Here is a 20,438-nt window from a genome sequence, read left to right as displayed (position 1 = left end):
GGATCATTGCCGGTTCCGGATCACTGCTGTAGTATTTGCGCGGCCGTTTCTTGTAATCAGCGCGAATAAGCTAATACTTGGTACCAATGGAAAGATTGATGTTTTGTCTACAAATTACCACAATTTCGACCGGATCCAGCCATCTTTGTGATCAGCAGAGGAATCAAAACATCTGGTCTCTCTGGTGTGCGTGCGTTTTCTGATTCACTCATTCCTGCAAGTTTGAAAGTAATGATCTCTAAGAAGTAGCAAAGGTGAGTTAGCCATTCAGTGTTACTGGTTCTAGAGTGGAAAAATATTTACTTACTTGGGTAGAAAATGTCAGTGTGTTATGTCTTGCTGTTTAATTGCTGCGCGCATTTATCTCCGATGCGAAAATTTGCCGCCTGTGGATCACTGAAGCAGCAGCCTCGTGTGAGTACTTGTGATCCATGTGTACTTTGGGGGTCATCTCAACAACATGAATAGGCATGAATGTGGGGGCTTTTACTTTTTAATTCGGGAGAAATCTCACCTCCACACAGACCCGGCACCACAAGGGGGCGTTTGGGGGCGACGCCCCCTCACGTCATCAACCCCGCCCCCTCAGATGTGAGAGTTATCAAAAAATAAAAAGAAAAAAGAAAAAGAAATACTGGAAAATATTGCAAAATATTAGTTATTCAATAATATCACGTAACAAATAAACCAAATTAATTAACTAAAGTAATTAATTTTAAAACAAACGGATATGGCGTGTGTCTGTGTTCAAGCGATTTGATAGGTTGAGGGTTGCGCTTGTCAGTGCGGCAGAGGGCAAGGATCCTGAGTCCAGCGATTATGACAAAGTGGACGAATTAAAGCATGCTCGATTTATTCAAGCAGTGTCAGAGCTGGAGTTCCTGGGATTCGTCAAGTCCAGTTCGTGCGAGAACTCTTTCTCAACATTAAAAAGAGTGTTCAGTGATCACAGACACAGCATGCTGCATGAACGAAAGGCGAACATAGGCTGGGCAGACACTGTACGATATTTTTAATCATTGTACTTGGCTCCAGCTCAAACTGTGCGACAAAACCGCAGGGTTTAAAAGTTCAGAGCGCATGATTCATGGTCTCACACTGTACGGCCTGATGCTCTGATGCGATCTGACTGCTCACATTGTACGTTTGAAAACCACACGTCGGAAGATTTTAAAAAAAAAATTATTTCATGCCTATCAGCGCGCACAGTGAGTGAAACAGGTGGGGGGAGACTGAAGGTATATGCGCGCGCGCACACACAGCAGACAGCAACATGATCCATGACAGTAAAAAAGAAAACATAAACATTCATAACAGGTGTTGCTACTTACACTGTTGTATAAATAAACTATATTTCATACGGAGTCATACAGCTGTGCAAGGTGCAGCAACTTACTCCCCCTGGATCTGTCGTAAATCCTGCTGTTGTCTGCTGTGTGTGCGCGCGCGCATATACATTCAGTCTCCCACAGCCTGATTCCACTCACTGTGCGCGCTGATTGGCATGAACTTTAATATGATATTAGGTTATTGCGAGGGAACACACAAAAAAACCCATAAGACTTTACATGAGAGAACTGTTTACTCTCTCTGGTGTTTGCTCATCGACAGTGCGCGAGGTAATCAGCGCGTAGACGCTTGCGGAACCCTCACGAGCCACGACGGCTGACGGCCGTTAATAAGGCTGGCATTTGAGAATGACCTAACCAGGAAATTCAACGGAGAGTGGCGAGATGTCCTTCTCAGAAGATTTAACGCGGCATATTCAACTGAAGGCTTCAACTCTTCTGAGGTAGGCTAGCATCCAGTTTCCACACAGAATTTTATGTTAAGATATGGACTTTTATGGTAAGATAAATGTTATGTGTTGTTGTAAATATATCTACATGAAAGGTTTATCTTTGACCTGTTGTGTGACTGTCATGCCCAGTTGCGCTGTGTTTGTGCTTGTGATGGAGGGCTGTATGTGGGGTTACTGTCTCGTGTCGTTTCTCAGATCAGTTGTTGGTTTGGTTTTGTGGTATGCAGGAGATCACTTGACCGAGGGTCTATACGTTCAAATGATAATTAAAAAAAAAAAAAATACTGTCATCACTCTTTACTCTTAGTCAGTCTCTTACAACGGTGTAGCCTAAATACACGAGCTTTCCAGGAGCGCACCCAATTCATTACGCATGCTCAGAGGCACGTCCCCTCCGGTGCGCACTGTTTTTTTTGGGGGGGGGGGGGGGGGGGGGCGACATATATTTTAATATTTTTTTCTGGCGCTGGGCCTGCCTCCACACATTTTAAACCCTCCTTTGCTCTCCATCTCTAACAATATAAGGTGCGAAATGATAGCAAGTTGGGGCATCTTGTGCTATCCTGACCCACTTCATTGAGTTAAAAGCTTAGGGGGAGATGTCAAAATCCAAAAATGTTTATTACCACAGATTTTATTTTATCTTAATTTATTACATGTACATGCTCCATTGTGCAGCATGCCACAGCCTTTGCCATGAAGCTTAAAACTGAGCTCAGGTTAATCCTGTTTTCACTCACCTCACTTCGTGACCCGAGTGCTTTGAACTGTGAGGAGCTTCTTATTTTATTTAATTCTGTCTGCACAGAAGCACTAGACTCTGTTGCGCCACTTGTGACCAAGCGCTCCAGGTCTGCGTCGGAGCCGTGGCACAATGAGACTACTCGTGCATGCAGACGCGAATGCAGGCGCACGGAGCGTAAATGGAAGAAGGACCATTTGCATGTTTCCCTGGGAATATTTCGAGACTGTCTTGTGGATTACCAAGAAGCTGTTAAATCAGCAAAAGCCCAGTTTGTGTCAAATTTTATTGCAAATAACACTCACAGGCCTCAGGTCCTTTTTAATGTACTGAATCGTCTGATTAACCCAGAATCTAAATCTGGTCTTGTGCTGTCTGACTCACTGTGTGACAGCTTTTTGTCATTCTTTGTTGAAAAAGTGTCACAAATCAGGGCTTCGATCTCAGTGTCTCACTCTAATTATTTTAATTTAAACACTGAGTGCACTTCGGCCTTTGCTGAGTTTCAGCCTCTAACTTTAACTGAATTGCTCAAAGTGGTTCAGCAATTAAGACCTTCCAATTGTCTTTTTGATTCTGTTCCCGCACGATTTTTAAAAAGTGTTATTTCTGTCCTTGGGCCATACATTTTAAATGTTATGAATGTTTCTCTTTTATCTGGTTGTGTTCCAGGAGTTTTAAAACATGCTGTAGTTCAGCCTCTCCTCAAAAAGCTCACCTTGGATCCTAATATTCTTGCCAATTATAGGCCCATTTCAAAGTTGCCATTCTTAGCTAAAATCCTTGAGAAAATTGTCTATGATCAGTTTCAGTCTCATTTGGATTCTAATGGCATTTTTGAAAAATTCCAGTCTGGCTTCAAATCACTTCGTAGTACTGAAACAGCATTGTTGAAGGTTTTTAATGATCTTCTTTTAATTGTTGACTCTGGTTGCTCTGGGATTTTAGTTTTGCTGGATTTGACTGCAGCCTTTGACACGGTTGATCACTGTATTTTACTGTCCCATCTGGAGTATTATGCAGGTTTTAAAGGCACAGCACTGGAGTGGTTTAGATGTTATCTTAGAGACCGTAGTTTCTCTGTGCACCTTGGGCCACACCAGTCCAGCTCAGCACCCTTAAATTATGGTGTTCCACAAGGCTCTGTTTTGGGTCCTGCTCTTTTTTTTACTGTATATGCTGCCACTTGGCACCATATTCAGAAAATACAACTTGGCCTTTCATTTTTATGCTGATGACCTGCAAATCTATCTGCCACTTAAGCGCCCATCAAATTCTCTGACTATTTTGGTAAATTGTCTGCAGGAAGTGAAAACTTGGTTGGCTCAAAACTTTCTAATTCTCAATGAGAATAAAACTGAAATAGTTAGTTTTGGCCCTACATGGTCATCTGGCTCATATGATGTGCTTGGTCCTTTGTCTTCCTGTGTGCATGATTCTGTCAGAAATTTGGCGGTTATTTTTGACAGCTCCTTCAAAATGGACAAGCAAATTAATTCTGTGGTAAAGGCCAGTTTCTACCAACTTAGAATTTTGAGAAAAGTGAAGGCTTACTTCCCAGCGTGTGATTTTGAGCAAGTTATTCATTTGTTTATAACATCTCCTTTAGATGATTGTAACTCACTCTACTGTGGACTGGACCAGTTGTCTCTAAAGTGTCTGCAGCAGGTTCCGAACGCTGCTGCACGACTGCTCACGGGGATGAGGAAACGACAGCACATCACCCCTGTGTTGGCCTCACTCCATTGGCTCCCTGTTGTGAAAGTGTAGTGACACGGACCCACAACAGGGGGTGCAAATGAACAGACAATAGAAGGAGTCAAATTTGAACACTTTACTGTTGTGAATGCCACAACCATACACAGCAGATTATAGAATGATACAAAGTCAATGGATAAAGGTGTCGTGTGGGCAGGCTCGACGATAGGAGATGTCCGTCTAAAGAAGAACCGGAACACACGATTTCCTCCGCCACCGAACCCGAAGGATACTGGAGCCGCCAGGTCCCGAATCCCCCAGGTGGCCACCGTCTCCGCGTGTCGGATCTGGTACTGCTGGCGAAGAGCAAAGACAGTCAAGTGTGGGTGTGTGTACACCCAGTAACAACAACGGTGGGAATTCCACCTCCACCTCAAATCACACACTCGTGCAGCTCCTGTTTCAGCACTTATCTGGAAAGAGTGAGAGGCGAAGACGTCGGCACTCTCACAAACCACCAATCAGCGGACAAGGCTCCACAGGAAAGAGGCTGCAAAAAGAGTTCAGACTAAGATACAGTTTAGTTTATGACTGAGAATATTACCTCCTTAGAAGAACAATATCTTGGTGACGTGGTGGAGGTGTCATCCTGCTTTTATCTGGGGTGAAGTGCAGATGATCGGTGACAGCTGTCATAGTTGATGAGTGACAGCTGTCACCTCGGCTGTTCCTGTGAGGCGGCAGCGCCCTCTCATGCCTGAAGCCCGCACTTCAGGCAGGGCGCCCTCTGGTGGTGGGCCAACAGTACCTCCTCTTCTGGCGGCCCACACAACACTCCCAGTCTCATTTAGGATTGATTTTAAGATCCTGCTGCTTGTGTTCAAGTGTTTAAATGGTTTGGCTCCTGAATACCTCTCTGAGCTTTTGACTCCTTAAGTTCCGGTCAGATCAGTGAGGTCAGAAAGCCAGCTTTTATTAAATGTGCCCAGATCTCGATTAAAAACTCGAGGTGATCGGGCGTTTTCGGTGGCTGCGCCTAAACTCTGGAACAGTTTGCCTTTGCACATCAGAGCTGCTCCATCTCTAGAGTCTTTTAAATCTGTTGTTAAGACTCATTTTTATGCTTTGGCTTTTAATACAATTTAAGCTGTGTGTGTCTGGTTTTATGTTTTTGTATATTTAGGAATTTTAATGCTCTGTTTTGGTGGTATGGATTTTGATATTGTTTTTACTGTGAAGCACTTTGGGCAGCTGCTGTTGTTGTAAATGTGCTATATAAATAAAATTGACATTGACATTGACATTGATCATCCTTGAGATGTTTCTACAGCTTAATTGGAGTCCAACCAGGGTAAATTCAGTTGATTGGATATGATTTGGAAAGGCACACACCTGTTGACAGTGCTTGCCAGAGCACAAACCAAGCATGAAATACATGTATTATAAAAACCTCAGTAATGCAGGCAAAAAGGATTATTTAATTTAATTTAATTAATTATTTGTTTTACCCCTCAGGTGAAAGCACTATGCTTCCATAGAAATGAGCATACAAAACATTTCGCGCCACCATTCCTGCTACCTTTCTCCGGATGGAGTGGACGCCTTTTCTTCACCTCTACCACACTCTCCATTTCTTAGTGGACCACAAGTATTTAAAGTCATCTACCTTAACCACCTCGAATCCTTGTACCTATTCCACCGGGCTCCCTTTCATTCACACACATGTACCCAATCTTACTCCTACTGACTTCTTTCCAAAGCATATCTCCAGGCTGGACTCAACCTGCTCTCTTCTCACTATAGATCACAATTCTCATCAGTAAACATGATAGTCCATGGAGACTCCTGTCCACATTTCACCGCTACATATCCTACACCACCCTCATACACTTTTGTCACTCCAGACGTTCTCATACACCTTTTTTTTTGCATGTTTCATAGAGTATCAATTCAATTTCAATTTAATATATTTCATTTATATAACGCCAAATCCAGGGTTCTAGCCACAGTGGGTGGCGCTGGGCAGCCCCGCCTGGTACTGCAAATTTCCACCCGGCTCTCTGGTTCCAATAGGCTGTGCCACCCAGCGCAGAATTTCTGAAAAATGACCTAAAATGTTGCTGAAAATGTGCCAGTTTAATCATATTTCAAGCCTGTAGTGTCATAGTTTTGCAATTTTAAACCAATAGTTAAAGTAATAAATATATTTCTCATTTTCTTTGTATCAAATCGCAAACAGCAGAGATCAGAGAGTCAGCGTGCTCTGTAGCCACAGAGCTGTGAACGGCCACAGCTGGAAACAGCGTCTCTGCTGCACTTTGAGCTGAAAAAAGAAAAAAGCCGCCATGAAAGTCCTCCAGAGGTCTTTCTGTATCCGTATCTGAAGATACATTCAGAAATTTAAGTTTATTTTGCAGTGGAAAGGCTTCGTGTTTCCAAAAAGCTCAGAGTTTGAAAACAGCAGATGCGTGAGAGAGAGAGAGTGCGTGGATGCGGGTGGGGGAGGAGGAGTGGAGAGGAGGGGTGGCACAGCATCAGTGAAAGAGGAAAGTGAAAAACTGACTAAAAGTTTTTCATTTAAAACAGCAGATTTGACAATGAGGTGTTGTTTAAAAAGAAAACGTAATGCGATCCCACTCAAATTGTTGAAAAAAAACAAAACAAAACTTGTCAGGATAACAAAAAAAACTGCCTGCTTCACTGGATTAAAAACTACTGTGTGTCATTTTTGAAGAAGAGAGTAAATGCTATGTCCATTAAATATTAATGAGTTTTTAACATTTTCAATGTGATTTAATTTATTAACTTAGACTTTGACAGAAACATGCATAAAAACTTTGATCTTACGAATATTACAGCATAAATATAATTTTTTGTTTATTATTCTTGCATTCAGTGCGTCTAAAACCACCCAAAATGAGATAAAATAAGGATTGCCAAGAATGTATTAGTAGCATAAAACCCTATAGCTTCGGGGGGCTAAGCTATGAGCCACGATCACATAATTTACCCAGCACTAAAATGGTCCTAGCTAGAACCCTGGTCAAATCACAACAAAGTTACCTCAAGGTACTTCACACAAGTAACGTCTAACCTTATTAACCCCAGTATTAGAAGGTTTAACCATAAAAGATAAGTGAATAAATGTTCACATATACTGATGATGATTTATTAAATTGGCATGAACTGTCTTAACAGCCAAACTTGTAGTATTTAACAATATAACTATAACACAATATTACAATATGAATAACAATTATTGTCAATATTACTATTATTATTATAAATTGAGCATGAATACAGCATCAAGTGAATAACCATGTAAGTCCGTTATTTTTCTGTGGTCAGGAAAAGTGATGTCTCTCACATTATACAAACTTTATGGTGATTATATGCAAATCTCTCTGCAGTCCTGCTCCCTCAAGTCATCTTTTTTTCTGCTCAGGATACCATCTAGTCACTATTACATAAAAAATAGCTGTTGGCTGCTGTATTAATTTGTAATTTCTTATTTAGGACACATTTAGCAAATAAATAAAAGTAATCATAGAAAAACAAAAGTTTAATAACTGTTTTTTACTATATTTTTATGTTGCTCGTCATCCTCTCCGGCCTGACCGAGTTTATTAAGTCTCATTCAAAAACAACCTGAAGCTAAATGCACCCACGTTAAAATGTGGCACCAGAACACAACCACAGTGAGGGAAAAAGCACAGTGCTACAAAATGCAATTTGTTACTGAGCGATTATGATGAAGACTTGTGACTCACTAACATTATATATAATATATATAAACTGATTAAATATTGGAAATGCAAATAGTCATACATGTAGGAGACAATAATCCAAAGACTGGTAGCCTGAGTGCACATATTCTTTTGGGTGTCCTTAACACAAGTGTACCCACTGTAATCCTGTGATTACACACACACACACACACACACACACACACACACACACACACACACACACACACACACACACACACACACACACACACACACACACACACACACACACACACACTGAATTCAAATATTTTCCAATATATTCTCTGTTGATCTGCCTAGAAGTCAAACCCTGACAATTTTACACAAACATCACGACCTGGATGTGTGCAAAGGGAGAAAAAGAAAAGACTGAACAAGTTACCTCATGAAAAATTAAGATCTGATTCATCTGATAATTTGTTCTACATCATTAGAGAGAGAGTGTGTGTGGCGAGAGAGTAAATCAGGAAGTGCAGTGGGTTAGTAAGGATGAAGTAAAGTAAATGGCTGTGAAGAGGATGAAGAGAGGAAAGGCATTTTGTCGTACCAATACAGACATGGAGTTATTTAGGAGAGATGGCAATAAACCTTTTAGACAGATTGTTTCATAAAATCTTGGCAAGTGAGAGGATGCCTGAGGAGTGTACAGGTACCGATGTTTAAGAATAATAAGGGTGATGTGCAGAGCTACAGAGGCGAAAAGTTGGTCAGCCGCAGCATAAAGTTATGGAAGAGAATAGTGGAAGGTAGGCTGTGAAGAGAGGTGACGATCTGTGAGCAGCAGTGTGGTCTCATGCTGAAAAACGCACACTACAGGTGAGATGTTTGCTCTGAGGATGCTACTGGTGAAGTATGGAGAAGGCCAGAATGAGCTGCATCGTGTGTTTGTGGATTGTTTGTGGAGTCTGAGCCAATCTGGATCTCCCTCAGTGTTTCTTTTATGGTGGCTGTGTTTTTGCTCTAACCAGCATTTGTCCGTGCACAGCGCCTCCTGGGTCTGACCTCAGAGCAGTAAGTGTGAGGTAAAGGTCTTTAATAGCTGTGAGCCTGGACGCAGTGGACAGCAATACGGTGGAGGTCAGCGGCCGTGTTTTTGTTGCTGTGCCAGACGATGGACAGCGCTGCGAGGTGGATTATTTCATTCTCAATGCACTTACTGAGCTTTCTGACCTCATGTGACCTTCCATCCTCCGTATTGAGCGTCTGCGTCCTGGTGGGAATGTGTAATTGTGCTTCCCACGATAATAAAGATTTGTTCAAACCTTGTTTGTCTTTGTACTTCCTGGAGATACAGTTGGGTTTCGGGCTGCGCTGACTGATTACATTCGTTCTGACATTTCTATTACATGGTGGCTTTATTGGATTGCAGAGACAGACGGATGTCTTAACCAATCACAGTTTCACCTGCACGCTAAAGAGCGGCAGCAGCTCTGTGGTGACACATACTTACCCGCTGAACACACAGTTCTGTAGCCTGTGAGATTAACATGATGGTCACACAGCTCCGACGTCCTTCTCAAGCCTCAAACTTTCCTGTGAATAATGTAGGATTTGGAAAGATAAATACGTCTAAGTATGAAGTGAAGGTGTCTTAAAATGTCGTTAGTGACGGCACCTTCTTCAGGTGTTTTATGGGGTCGTTGTCAAGAGGAGGATGGTTTGGGATGATGAATGTGGGTGTCAGCTGAATATCAATTAGAGACGAACTGTGGACATACGTAGAAAGATGTTCCTGGTCAGTATAAAGATTTAATCATGGTCTGCAGATCTTATTAAAGGACAAAATGAGTAGCAGCAAAAACACAGTGACATGACCTGCATTAGACCCAACGTGCATTTAAGATGTTCAGATTTTCACCTTGTACCTTTCAAAATAGTAGTAGTGTGTTTTCTTGGTGTTTCGCTGATGGTGTTGCTTTCATTATTCTGGAACATTCTGCCTTATATTTTGTTATTCCTTGGCTCTGTGGGTTATTGTAGTACTCTGTGATATCCGTCTGTTCTTTGGTCCATTCATGTTGCACGTCTCTCTTTTCAAATACTTAAATGTCACAGGTTTCTCTGAATAAACTACTACAGCTCAGGGCCGTGCTGCAGTTTTTGACCAATTGTTGAATCCATACACATAACTTAGTCACATGGGGTGTGCAGCCAGTACATTTTGAGTGTCAGTTCAAACCTGGACAAATAATAAGGGTAGAAGGAGAAAGAGTGTTTACCGTAAACTTTATCAAAATCTCAGCCACATGGGGTGTACAGCCAGTACACTCAGTGCCAGTCCCAAGCCTGGATGTAATAAATGAGTAGGGCTGTGTCAGGAAGGGCATCCAGGGAGGGGGGTGCCAAAAAAATAAATAAAATATGCAGGTCAGAAATCGAAATTCCATAGAATGTTGGTCGAGCCCCGGGTTACCAATGACCACCAGGTGCTGTTGCCGGCAGAAATTAGGCTACTGCTGTGTGAAGAAGAGGAAGAGGAAGAGAATATGTCCAGAGACAGCAGGAGAGGAGGAAAGGTAGAACGGTGGAAGTGAGAGCTGGGACTTTGAATATTGAATGTCAAGGGAGACAGTTGGCTGATATGATGGAAATAAGAAAGGTAGACATGTTGTGTGTACAAGAAAGCAAGTGGAAGAGAAGTAAGGACAGGATCATTGGAGGTGGGTTTAAGTTGTTGTTTCAAGGTGTGGATGGGAGTAGAAACGGAGTTGGGTCATTTTAAAGGATGAGTATGTTTGTTGTGCTTCCTTGGTGTTTGCTCTGCTCCACCTCCCTTCCTGTTTCTCCAGGCGCCACATCACAGAGCTAATTCATCACACCTTCCACCAGTCAACTTCACCTGTATTTAAACCCCAGTCCCACCTCTCTACAAATAACCAGAAACTCAGCGTTGCCTGCATGGTGCCTGGCCTTAAGTTACTTTTCCTGTGAAGTACTCCTTTGATTGGTCAAGTGATTTCCTGCATACCACAAAACCAAACCAACAACTAATCTGAGAAACGACACGAGACAGTAGATTAACCCCACATACAGCTAGGGCAGTCACAATTATTACAATATTCGCCAATTGCAATTATTTTTCATATTTGCGAATATTTTTCATAATCGCTATTACCGTGAATTACTTATTTTATCCACAAAGTTGCATAAAACGACTCAGAATCTGACGTCATCGTGCAGCAGCAGCCACATGCAGCCTCTCTGCCTCATTCACTCTGTTTTCTTCTCGTCTTGGTCAGATGGTTAGCGAGGCTCAAATAATAAACGGAGCTTGAGGAGGTTCTGGTTCCAAAGCCACATACCACTGCAATGCTGTGGATGTATTTCGGTTTTAAGTAGGGCTGCCATGACTAGTCAACTAGTCACGACTACGTTGATGATTGAAATCATTAACAACTAATTTAGTAGTTGACGAGTCATTTATTTTATTTAAGTCTTTGTTTTTCCTCTCAATTCATAGTTTTAGGCAGCCGTCCTGCCGTCATTTGAACGTTCAAATTTTGAATAAGACGGCCGATTAAAACAGTGGCCGTCTTATTCAAAGCCATTTAAAATGGGTAGTTTACCGAAGGAGCTGTGTGTGTGTGTCAGCTCGCTACAGACTGCGAGGGAGGGAGCAGGTGAGGGAGTGAGATTCCTGAATGGAGGCACGAGACGTTACGTTCTGCTGTGAACCATCAGTGCACTTAAGACAGCGAGCGTGGAGCAGAGAGGATTTTAACCCGAGTGAACATGTTAAAAAAAAACAAAAAAACAAACCTTGGGGCTGCCTTTACTCTCTATATTTTCTCTACATGTGTGGTTCTGATGGCACCGACCTGTTCACACCATGTGCGCATTGTATACTGAATTTATGAGATCACGAGATGAAATAAACGTTCAAAAATCCTTAAAACATCCTTAAAAAATTAGAATATATAAATGAATTGAGTAAAAATTACACACACACGGGTTAAAAAAAAAACCCTGCTGTTGAAAAAGCTGTGCAGAGGCACAGATCACAAAAAGCTGAACTTTAACAGCTGTTTATTTTCCAAAGGTATGCATTTGTTCAATCTTGAGCTTAATGTAGTGTTCAAGCACAAAACGTGACTGATGAGGAAAAAAGGATGACTTCATCACACTAAAATGAACTGGAGTCAGAAGAAAAATACAAGCTGCTGATTTCTGTTGTTTTTCAAAGTTATTAAGCTGTAGCTATATGTTTTAATTATTTCAAAGTGAGTTGCCTCTTATTGTATTCTGATTTATTTATCCCCCCCCCCCAAAAAAAAATATGGGGAGTGCAATCAGCCTGCATTGTTCTGTTAAGTTTATATCAGTTTTCCTGAACATGTCAAGGTGTTTTTCCTTCTTTATAAGAGTTTGGTGTTTGCTCCACAAAGTTTTAAAACACAATAAAATGTTCACACTGTTCTTTATAGCAGTTCTGTAATTTCAGAAATTCAACAGAAACAACCACAAATCATAAAAAGTTGGGACTAAATGAAGATAAAAACAAAAATATTGCACTATTCCCAGTTTCTCCACTCACAAAAGCCAAACGTTCTTCCAGAGTTGTGTAATCATACTATGATAGTAGAATATAAAGAAGGGAAAAAAAGAGAAAAAATAGACAATATAATCGTCAATCGCAATTATTTGCCTGACAATTAATCGTCTCCAGAAATTCCTAATCGTGACAGCCCTACATACAGCCCTCCATCACAAGCGCAAACACAGCGCAATTGGGCATGACAGTCACACAACGGGTCAAAGATAAACCTTTCATGTAGATATATTTACAACAACACATACGAGGTCTGTCAATAAAGTAACGGTCCATTTTATTTTTTTTTAAAATTATATGGATTTGAATCACGTGCGATTGCATCACACAAGGTTGAACCCTCGTGCGCATGCGTGAGTTTTTCCATGCCTGTTGGTGACGTCATTCGCCTGTGAGCACGGCTTGTGGGAGGAGCGCTCCACCCCCCTCGTCGGATTTTTTCCTGAGAGAAAATGGCCGAACGCTTGGAGCAGCGCTACTGCATTAAGTTCTGCCAGAAACTTGGCGACAGCCAGGCAGAAACTATTCGGAAAATCCACACGGCTTTTGGAGATGAAGCCATGAGCATCACACGGATTAAGGAGTGGTACAACCGGTTTAAAGACGGGCGCGTAACGGTGGAGGACGAGCCGCGCTCCGGTCGGCCATCAACGAGCCGAAATGACGAGATCGTTTCTAAAGTGCACGCTGTGGTTATGCGGGATCGTCGTGTGACCATCCAAGAAATTGCACAGGAAGTGGACATTAACAGGACTTCGGCACATTCCATCGTGACGGAAGATCTGGGCATGAAACGAGTGGCGGCGAAGTTCGTGCCAAAGTTGCTGACGGCGGAGCAAAAGCAACATCGTGTTGAAGTCTCACAGGACATGCTGGACTCCATTCACACTGATCCCAGCTTTATGGACACTATAATCACCGGAGATGAGTCCTGGGTGTATGGGTACGATCCGGAAACGAAATTCCAGTCGTCACAGTGGAAGCATTCCACGTCGCCAAGACCGAAGAAGGCGCGCCAAGTGCGCAGCAAGACAAAGGTAATGCTGACTGTTTTTTTTTACTCCCGTGGTGTGGTACACCACGAGTACACTCCACAGGGTCAAACAATAACAAAAGAGTATTATAGGGATGTCCTCCGTCGTCTACGTGATGGTGTGCGGCGCAAGAGACCGGAGTTGTGGGCCAGAGGAAATTGGCGCCTCCACCACGACAACGCACCAGCTCATTCCTCTCATTTAATTCAGACTTATTTGACCAAAAACCAGACTCCGGTGGTTCAACAGGCACCTTACTCACCTGACATGGCCCCTTGCGACTTCTGGCTCTTCCCAAAACTTAAAATACCATTAAAAGGAACCCGATTTGAGACAAGAGAGGACATCATGGCTGCGACGACGGCGGAGCTGCGCGCCATCCCGAAAAAGGCATTTTTGGAATGCTTCCAACAGTGGTGACACCGCTGGGAGAAGTGTGTGGAGTCTCAAGGAGAGTACTTCGAGGGTGATTAGGTTTCCAACCCTCCAGGTAAGCCAGTTTTTTTTTCCCAGCCAATGGTCCGTTACTTTATTGACAGACCTCGTAACTTTTATCTTACCATAAAAGTCCATATCTTAACATAAAATTCTATGTGGAAACTGGATGCTAGCCTACCTCAGAAGAGTTGAAGCCTTCGGTTGGATGCCGCATTAAATCTTCTGAGAAGGACATCTTGCCACTCTCCAATGAATTTCCTGGTTAGGTCATTCTCAAATGCCAGCCTTATTAAGTTCCCCTTTCGTTCATGCAGCATGCTGCGTCTGTGATCACTGAACACTCTTTAATATTGAGAAAGAGTTCTCACACATGGCAGTCGAAGCCCCAAATGTCATTGCCTGTTTGAAGGCTGCAAAGACCTGAGGCATAGCAGTGAATACAGTTCTGTGTTTAGTGATGAGCTTAAAGTCATTGGCTCGCCACCCTGGCTGCGGACAAACTCGCGTGCAACGATGAACTGTGTCTCGTTTATTTCAGTGTGACTTAAATCCAATAAAGGTTTCAGTTTTTGGGTGTTCAAAAAGTCCTCACTTGCAGGGTCCAAGGCTTTCAAGGTGATTGTGTATTTTTGATTTGTGTCACTAAAACGTGCAGCCATTTCTCCAAGTACACTGTCTATAATGGCAAAAAGCAGTCGTTTCCCTTCCTGTTCACTAAACTCCTCCTGGTGGCCTAGAGTCTCCTCGACCACATAGTCTCGCAAGGCTGCAGGTGCCTGTCGCGGCCGCTTTACGGGAGCAGGGCCATCACTGGCAGTCTCAGTCCAGATGTTCTGAAACTCTTCATCACACTGTAGTCTCCTAAGGCACTCTGTAGAATTGTGTATAAGCTGTACTGCAGTGAGAAGATCGCAGTTCTCCGCTTGAAGCGTCTTGTTTGGTGGATCCATCATTCCTAGCACCTTCAGCAGCACTCTGGCCAGAAATAAAAAACTCTGCTCACTGATAGCATCGCGAAGCCCAGACGCTTCTATTCTTACTTCTGCCGTTATTTTCCTCGATCGCAACTCTGTCAGGAACCCTGCAAGACTCGCATGTGATTTCACAATTAGGGACACGGTGTCAAGGTGCCCTGTCCACTGTTATTCCAATAGTCATTTGAGGCTCTGTGTTGTGAAAGTGTAGTGACACGGACCTACAACAGGGGGCGCAAATGAACGGTCAATGGATGAGCCAAAAAGTAACAATTTAATGTTGTGAAATGTGCACAACGAAATACAATCTCAGAATATAATTACAGTCAAATCACAAAGGTGACGTGTGGGCAGGCTCGAGGATAGAAGACGTCTGTCCTGAGAAGAGCCGGAACCACACGATTTCCGCCACCACCGAACCTGGTGAATACTGGAGCCACCAAGTCCCGAATTCCCAGGTGATCACCGTCCCCGACTGTCGGATCTGGTACTGCTGGCGAGAACAAAGACAGTCAAGTGTAGGTGTGTGCACACCCAGTAACAATAATGGTGGGAATGCCACCTCCACCTCTCACTCTATAACTTGCAGAGTACTGTAGTGATTCCTCAGGGGAAAAGAGTGCCTTCTAGCGCTCTCTCAGCTTCCACCGACAGAGGTACCGGTACTCCTGCAAACACTCACAATATACAAATAATATTGTAACACAACGGCTGAGGATATTACCTCCAATGAAGTATGATATCTCGGCGATGAGGTGGAGATGATGTCTGGGTTTTATGGAGTGAGATGATGAAGAATGAGTGACAGCTGTCAGGAAGTAATGAGTAACAGCTGTCACTCCCGGCTGTGTCCGTGGCGGCAGCGCCCTCTCGTGCCTGAAGCCCGCACTTCAGGCAGGGCGCCCTTTGGTGGTGGGCCAGCAGTACCTCCTCTTCTGGCGGCCCACACAATACTCTGTCCCGTATATTGTGCTGCAACGGTGGGCTTTCTGTTGTGGGCTGGGGTGTTTGGCTGGCTTGGTTTTTGTTTTCTGTTTCTCCCACCAGGTGGTATGCATTCAGGACTGAGTGGCTGAGCATTAGGACCTCACCCTGAACACCTGAGGTTTGTTTTCACGTGCAGGTCATCAGGACTCACAGCTGTGGTGTATTTTGTCTTGATCAGAGATTGCTGCATTTAAACCTTGAATGCACAGTGTGTGATTGCCAGAGACTCGACCTTGTGAGCAGACGTGTGAGATCGACGTCAGGAGAACAATCTCACCATCACGGACGCAGAGACCGCTCCAGGTTTGACGCCACAGTCTGTGAAGGAGGATTGGGTGAGGTCTCACGCTCTTCAGCACACTTCCTGAGGTAATTTGGTTTTGGTGACTTTTATGAAGTAATGACAGTGGATTTGGTATCCCTCACACCTTGTGTTATTGAGCTGTCACGTTATGCTAATTGTCTAATCAGCTTCTGCTGCAGTGGAGATTTGAACTAAATTGTTCCGTGCCTGCAGGGTGAGAAGCTGATGTATAGATTTAAGCCAGGAAGTGTTTGCTGATTGCGTGCACCTTTGAGTTGTGTCTCTCTGTGTGGAGTTGGACTCACCTCCATGTTTTCTTTCTTCACAGACTTGGTTTGTCGCGGCCACCTGGGGGGTGTCGGCGGGGTCCCTGGGTCCGAACTGCTGTGGCTCCGGACCGTTTGCACTGTTGAGAGCGCGCCGTGTTTCCACCTCACCAGACCGCGGACTTTTTAGTTGTTTAGCACTTCACCCACTGTTATGTTTATTAAATTCTGTTACCTTTTGAACCGTGCTCTGCTTATTTTATGCTGGGTCCTTTCAAACGCTGGGTCGGTTCTCCGACCGCGTCCGAAACATAACACTTTCGTAGAAACTTGTAGAGTGTGTTGCAAACATCAAAGAAAGATTCGACTGCATCCTCTGATGATAGACCATGCACGATGACGAGGTGGAGTTGGTGGTTAAAACAGTGAATGTAAGGGATCTGTCTGTGCAGTCTGTCCTGGATGATCCTCTGCATCCCCCCATCTTTCCCAGACATAACACCCGCCCCATCGTAGCACTGGCTGAGAATTTTGGCAGTGTCAAGGCCAACTCTTTTAAGCTCCGCAAGCACCGAATCCGCAAGTGATTGCACATCACATCTGTCTGTCGTCAACATCGCCAGAAGCCTCTCGTGGACCCAACATTCACTGTTCACGTAACGGATAATGATGCTGATGTTCTCGCGCCTTGTCGGATCCTTCGTTCCATCCACCTTGAGGGTATACCATGCATCCCCGATATCCTTCACAGTTTCCTCTGTGACAATCCTAGCCATGAGTTCAATAACTTGGTTCTGAATATCATGCACGTATGTAGCGTTTTTGGGGGATTGTACTGTAAACTGCGGCCAATTCTTTATTCTGTGTTAATGTATAGTCAAACAAAGACAGAAACAGTCCACATCCCTTTTTATCTCGGTCACCAACTGCATCAAGTGCGTCTCGTAAAGGAAGTTCATTTAAAACTAAGAAGACAATTGTGTCCATAATCCCACACGTACAGTCTGTTCTGGGAGAGCTGATCAGTGTTAACAACAGTCGATATCTCTTTTCCCGAGGAACAGCGCTGCTCTTTTTCTTTCCAAGCAGTAACACAAGCTAAGTGTTCCTTGCTGTTAGCATGCCTGCTAAATCCCTTTGCCTTATCAGTGGCATGTTTCCAATTATTGTAGCCTGCCGTAGTGAAAGTACAGTCACTGCCTCCAAATTTTCGACAAGCAAAACAGAAAGCAGCATCTGCTTCAACAATGAGAACGACCTGTTGAAGTCATTTTTATGCTGTTTTTTCTTGGCATATGAAGTGAGCTTTGGTTGGGCTGAGTTATCGTAGCCAAGGTCCCTTGGCTGATGCAACTTACTACCTTGAGACTGAGAGCTGCTGGTAGACTGAGTAGGAGTAGACTGAAGAGACGGTTCAGATAGCTCCGCTGAAGACGTCTGTAAGGCTGTGTCTGGAGGTGCTGGTGAAGAAGGTCTCGGGTTCCGCTTTCGTATATCCATCATTTAATCCACTTTCATTTCACTTTCCAATATCCATCTTGGCTAGCGGTCTTGAATAAATCGCAGTAACACCATGCAATCGACTCTATACAGTGTAGCCTAGCAACCATCCCGCGCAACCCTCAAACTTTTTTTTTCACAATACCATCTCATATTTATTTGATCTTTATCCTGTTCATTTTTCCTGCTTACATAGATGACATGTAAGCAATAAAACTTTTTAATACAAACTTTTATTTAGCACTTGTCATTATTTCAGAATCTAGGCTTTTTCCACTCGTGTGCAAAATCTTAACACCCTCCCCAAGTGAGTCGTGCTACATGATCTGCTGTTTGCTTGGTGGACTTGACGAATCCCAGGAACTCCAGCTCTGACACTGCTTGAATAAATCGAGCATGCTTTAATTCGTCCACTTTGCCATAATCGCTGGACTCAGGATCCTTGCCCTCTGCCGCACTGACAAGTGCAACCCTCAACCTATCAAATTGCTTGAACACAGACACATGCCATATCCATTTGTTTTAAAAGTAATTACTTTAGTTAATTACTTTGGTTTATTTGTTAAATACGTGATATTATTGAATAACAAATATTTTGCTATATTTTCCAGTATTTGTTTTTCTTTCTTTTTTTTCTTTTTAGATAACTCTTACATCCGAGGGGGCGGGGTTGATGATGTGAGGGGGCGTTGCCCCCAAACGCCCCCTCGTGGTGCCGGGTCAGCTCCTGGTCCTGGTTCCACCCACTACAGTCTTGGTGCCATAGACAGATTTGTGGAGGGGCCTCACATTGCTCTGAGGGGAGCACTTTTTTATGGCAGAAGTGTAAAGTAGAGCCCTGCGCAGGACTATTTTCTTCATCCCACAGCCGCTCCAGCCTGTTCCACCCCTGCTGAATTTCAGACAATTACCACTCACAACCGCAACGTGTCGTGTGTGTTACGGTCAAGTGTCAAGTGTCTCTGCTTTGAGAAGAAAGCTGTTGCTCTGCAAATATGGCAAGAACCAAGCAGACCGTCCATAAATCAACTTGTGGGAAAGTACCCAGAAAACAGCTGGCTACAAAGGCTGCCTGTAAGAGCACTCTTGCTACCGGCGGCATGAAAAAGCCTTACCGTTACAGACCCAGTAGTACCGTGGTGCTGTTTGAGATCCATCGCTACCAGAAAACCACAGAACTGCTGATCTGCAAGTTGCTCTTCCAGCACCTGGTGAGAGAAATCACTCAGGATTTCAAGACTCATCTGCAATTCCAGAGCTCCGCTGTGATGACGCTGCAGGAGGTCCGCAAGGCTTACCTGGTCTGCCTGTTTGAGGACACCAACCTGTGCACCATCCATGCCAAGAGGGTCACCATCATGCCAAAAGATTTCCAGCTGGCGTGCTGCATCCAAGGAGAGAGGGCTTAAAGTGATCTCATTGTGTCCACCAGACAAATCTTGACACTTGCATGAATTTGATTCTCGCATTGCCAATGAGTAAATTTGTCGTAAACTGTTTTAAACTGTGCGTAAACTGTGTACTGCTGCATGCAAGTGTGCAAAGACAATGTTGAAACGTTCAAAACATCTGGCATGCATTCATTTCGTGCCACTTCCATGAAGTAGTCATGACTATTGCATAACCTATTTGAAAGCACTGCGCATCAATGCGTATCATTGTGCACAGGGCATGTGAACTTGAAATTAAGCCACCTTGACACTTGCACAAATTTCATCCCCGCACTGTCGTACAATTTGTCGTGTCAATGAGCTGTTTTGTCCTGTTGGATGTCACGCTTTGTCCCACTTGATGCCACGTTATATACAATAATGATTTTGTAGCCAATGACACATTTGCTCTCAGAACTTGGCTGATGAAGCCATTCTCTCATCACTCCCAGAATCACAAAGAAATTATCAACAGCTGCAGGTTGTCTCGTGCATGTCGTGCAGTGGAGAACGCATTTGGAATCTTGTCTCCAAGGTAATTATTTATAATATATATTGTAATGGATTAGTAAAACAGTTGTATTTTCATTCCTTCTCATGAGTTAGATAATGGATCTGTATAGTTATATTTACTATAGATGTAATATCTCATCATAATCGTTCAGATGCCCTACACGCAATAACACACATTGCCTTTAGATTATTATGCTATATAGCCTAATAATTACTCCACATTTTATTTATCAATATGATTATGTATCATCTATATTGTACATTTCTACAAATTGTAATCATGGTAGCCTGCTATTTTTTAAATTTATTATTTTTTTTTTTTTTTTGTGGTTGGCGAGTGACTGACATTGTCCGTTTAGGGTGGGCCCAACTGACAGCGAGGTCGGGCAAGGTACCCTAAGGCCAGCCCATGATGCTGGGTCTGACCCACCA

At 43.4% G+C, this 20,438-nt stretch overlaps 1 protein-coding gene across 1 annotated transcript; it reads left to right on the top strand.

Moving 5' to 3' along the window:
- The first annotated feature begins 18,846 nt into the window (after window positions 1-18,846).
- On the top strand, window positions 18,847-19,527 carry LOC117512047 (histone H3, embryonic-like). The gene has a single exon (XM_034171995.1). The coding sequence runs from the start codon at window positions 19,059-19,061 to the stop codon at window positions 19,470-19,472; it is 414 nt and encodes a 137-aa protein (XP_034027886.1). The 5' UTR covers window positions 18,847-19,058; the 3' UTR covers window positions 19,473-19,527.
- The last annotated feature ends 911 nt before the right edge of the window (window positions 19,528-20,438 follow it).

This window comes from Thalassophryne amazonica, chromosome 6, assembly GCF_902500255.1.
Source record: "Thalassophryne amazonica chromosome 6, fThaAma1.1, whole genome shotgun sequence".
Classification (NCBI taxonomy): domain Eukaryota; kingdom Metazoa; phylum Chordata; class Actinopteri; order Batrachoidiformes; family Batrachoididae; genus Thalassophryne; species Thalassophryne amazonica.
This window is presented reverse-complemented; position numbering and strand designations above follow the sequence as displayed.

Coding starts and splice junctions, on each gene's coding strand:
- LOC117512047 (XM_034171995.1), top strand. CDS start 19,059: ATGGCAAGAACCAAGCAGACCGTCCATAAATCAACTTGTGGGAAAGTA.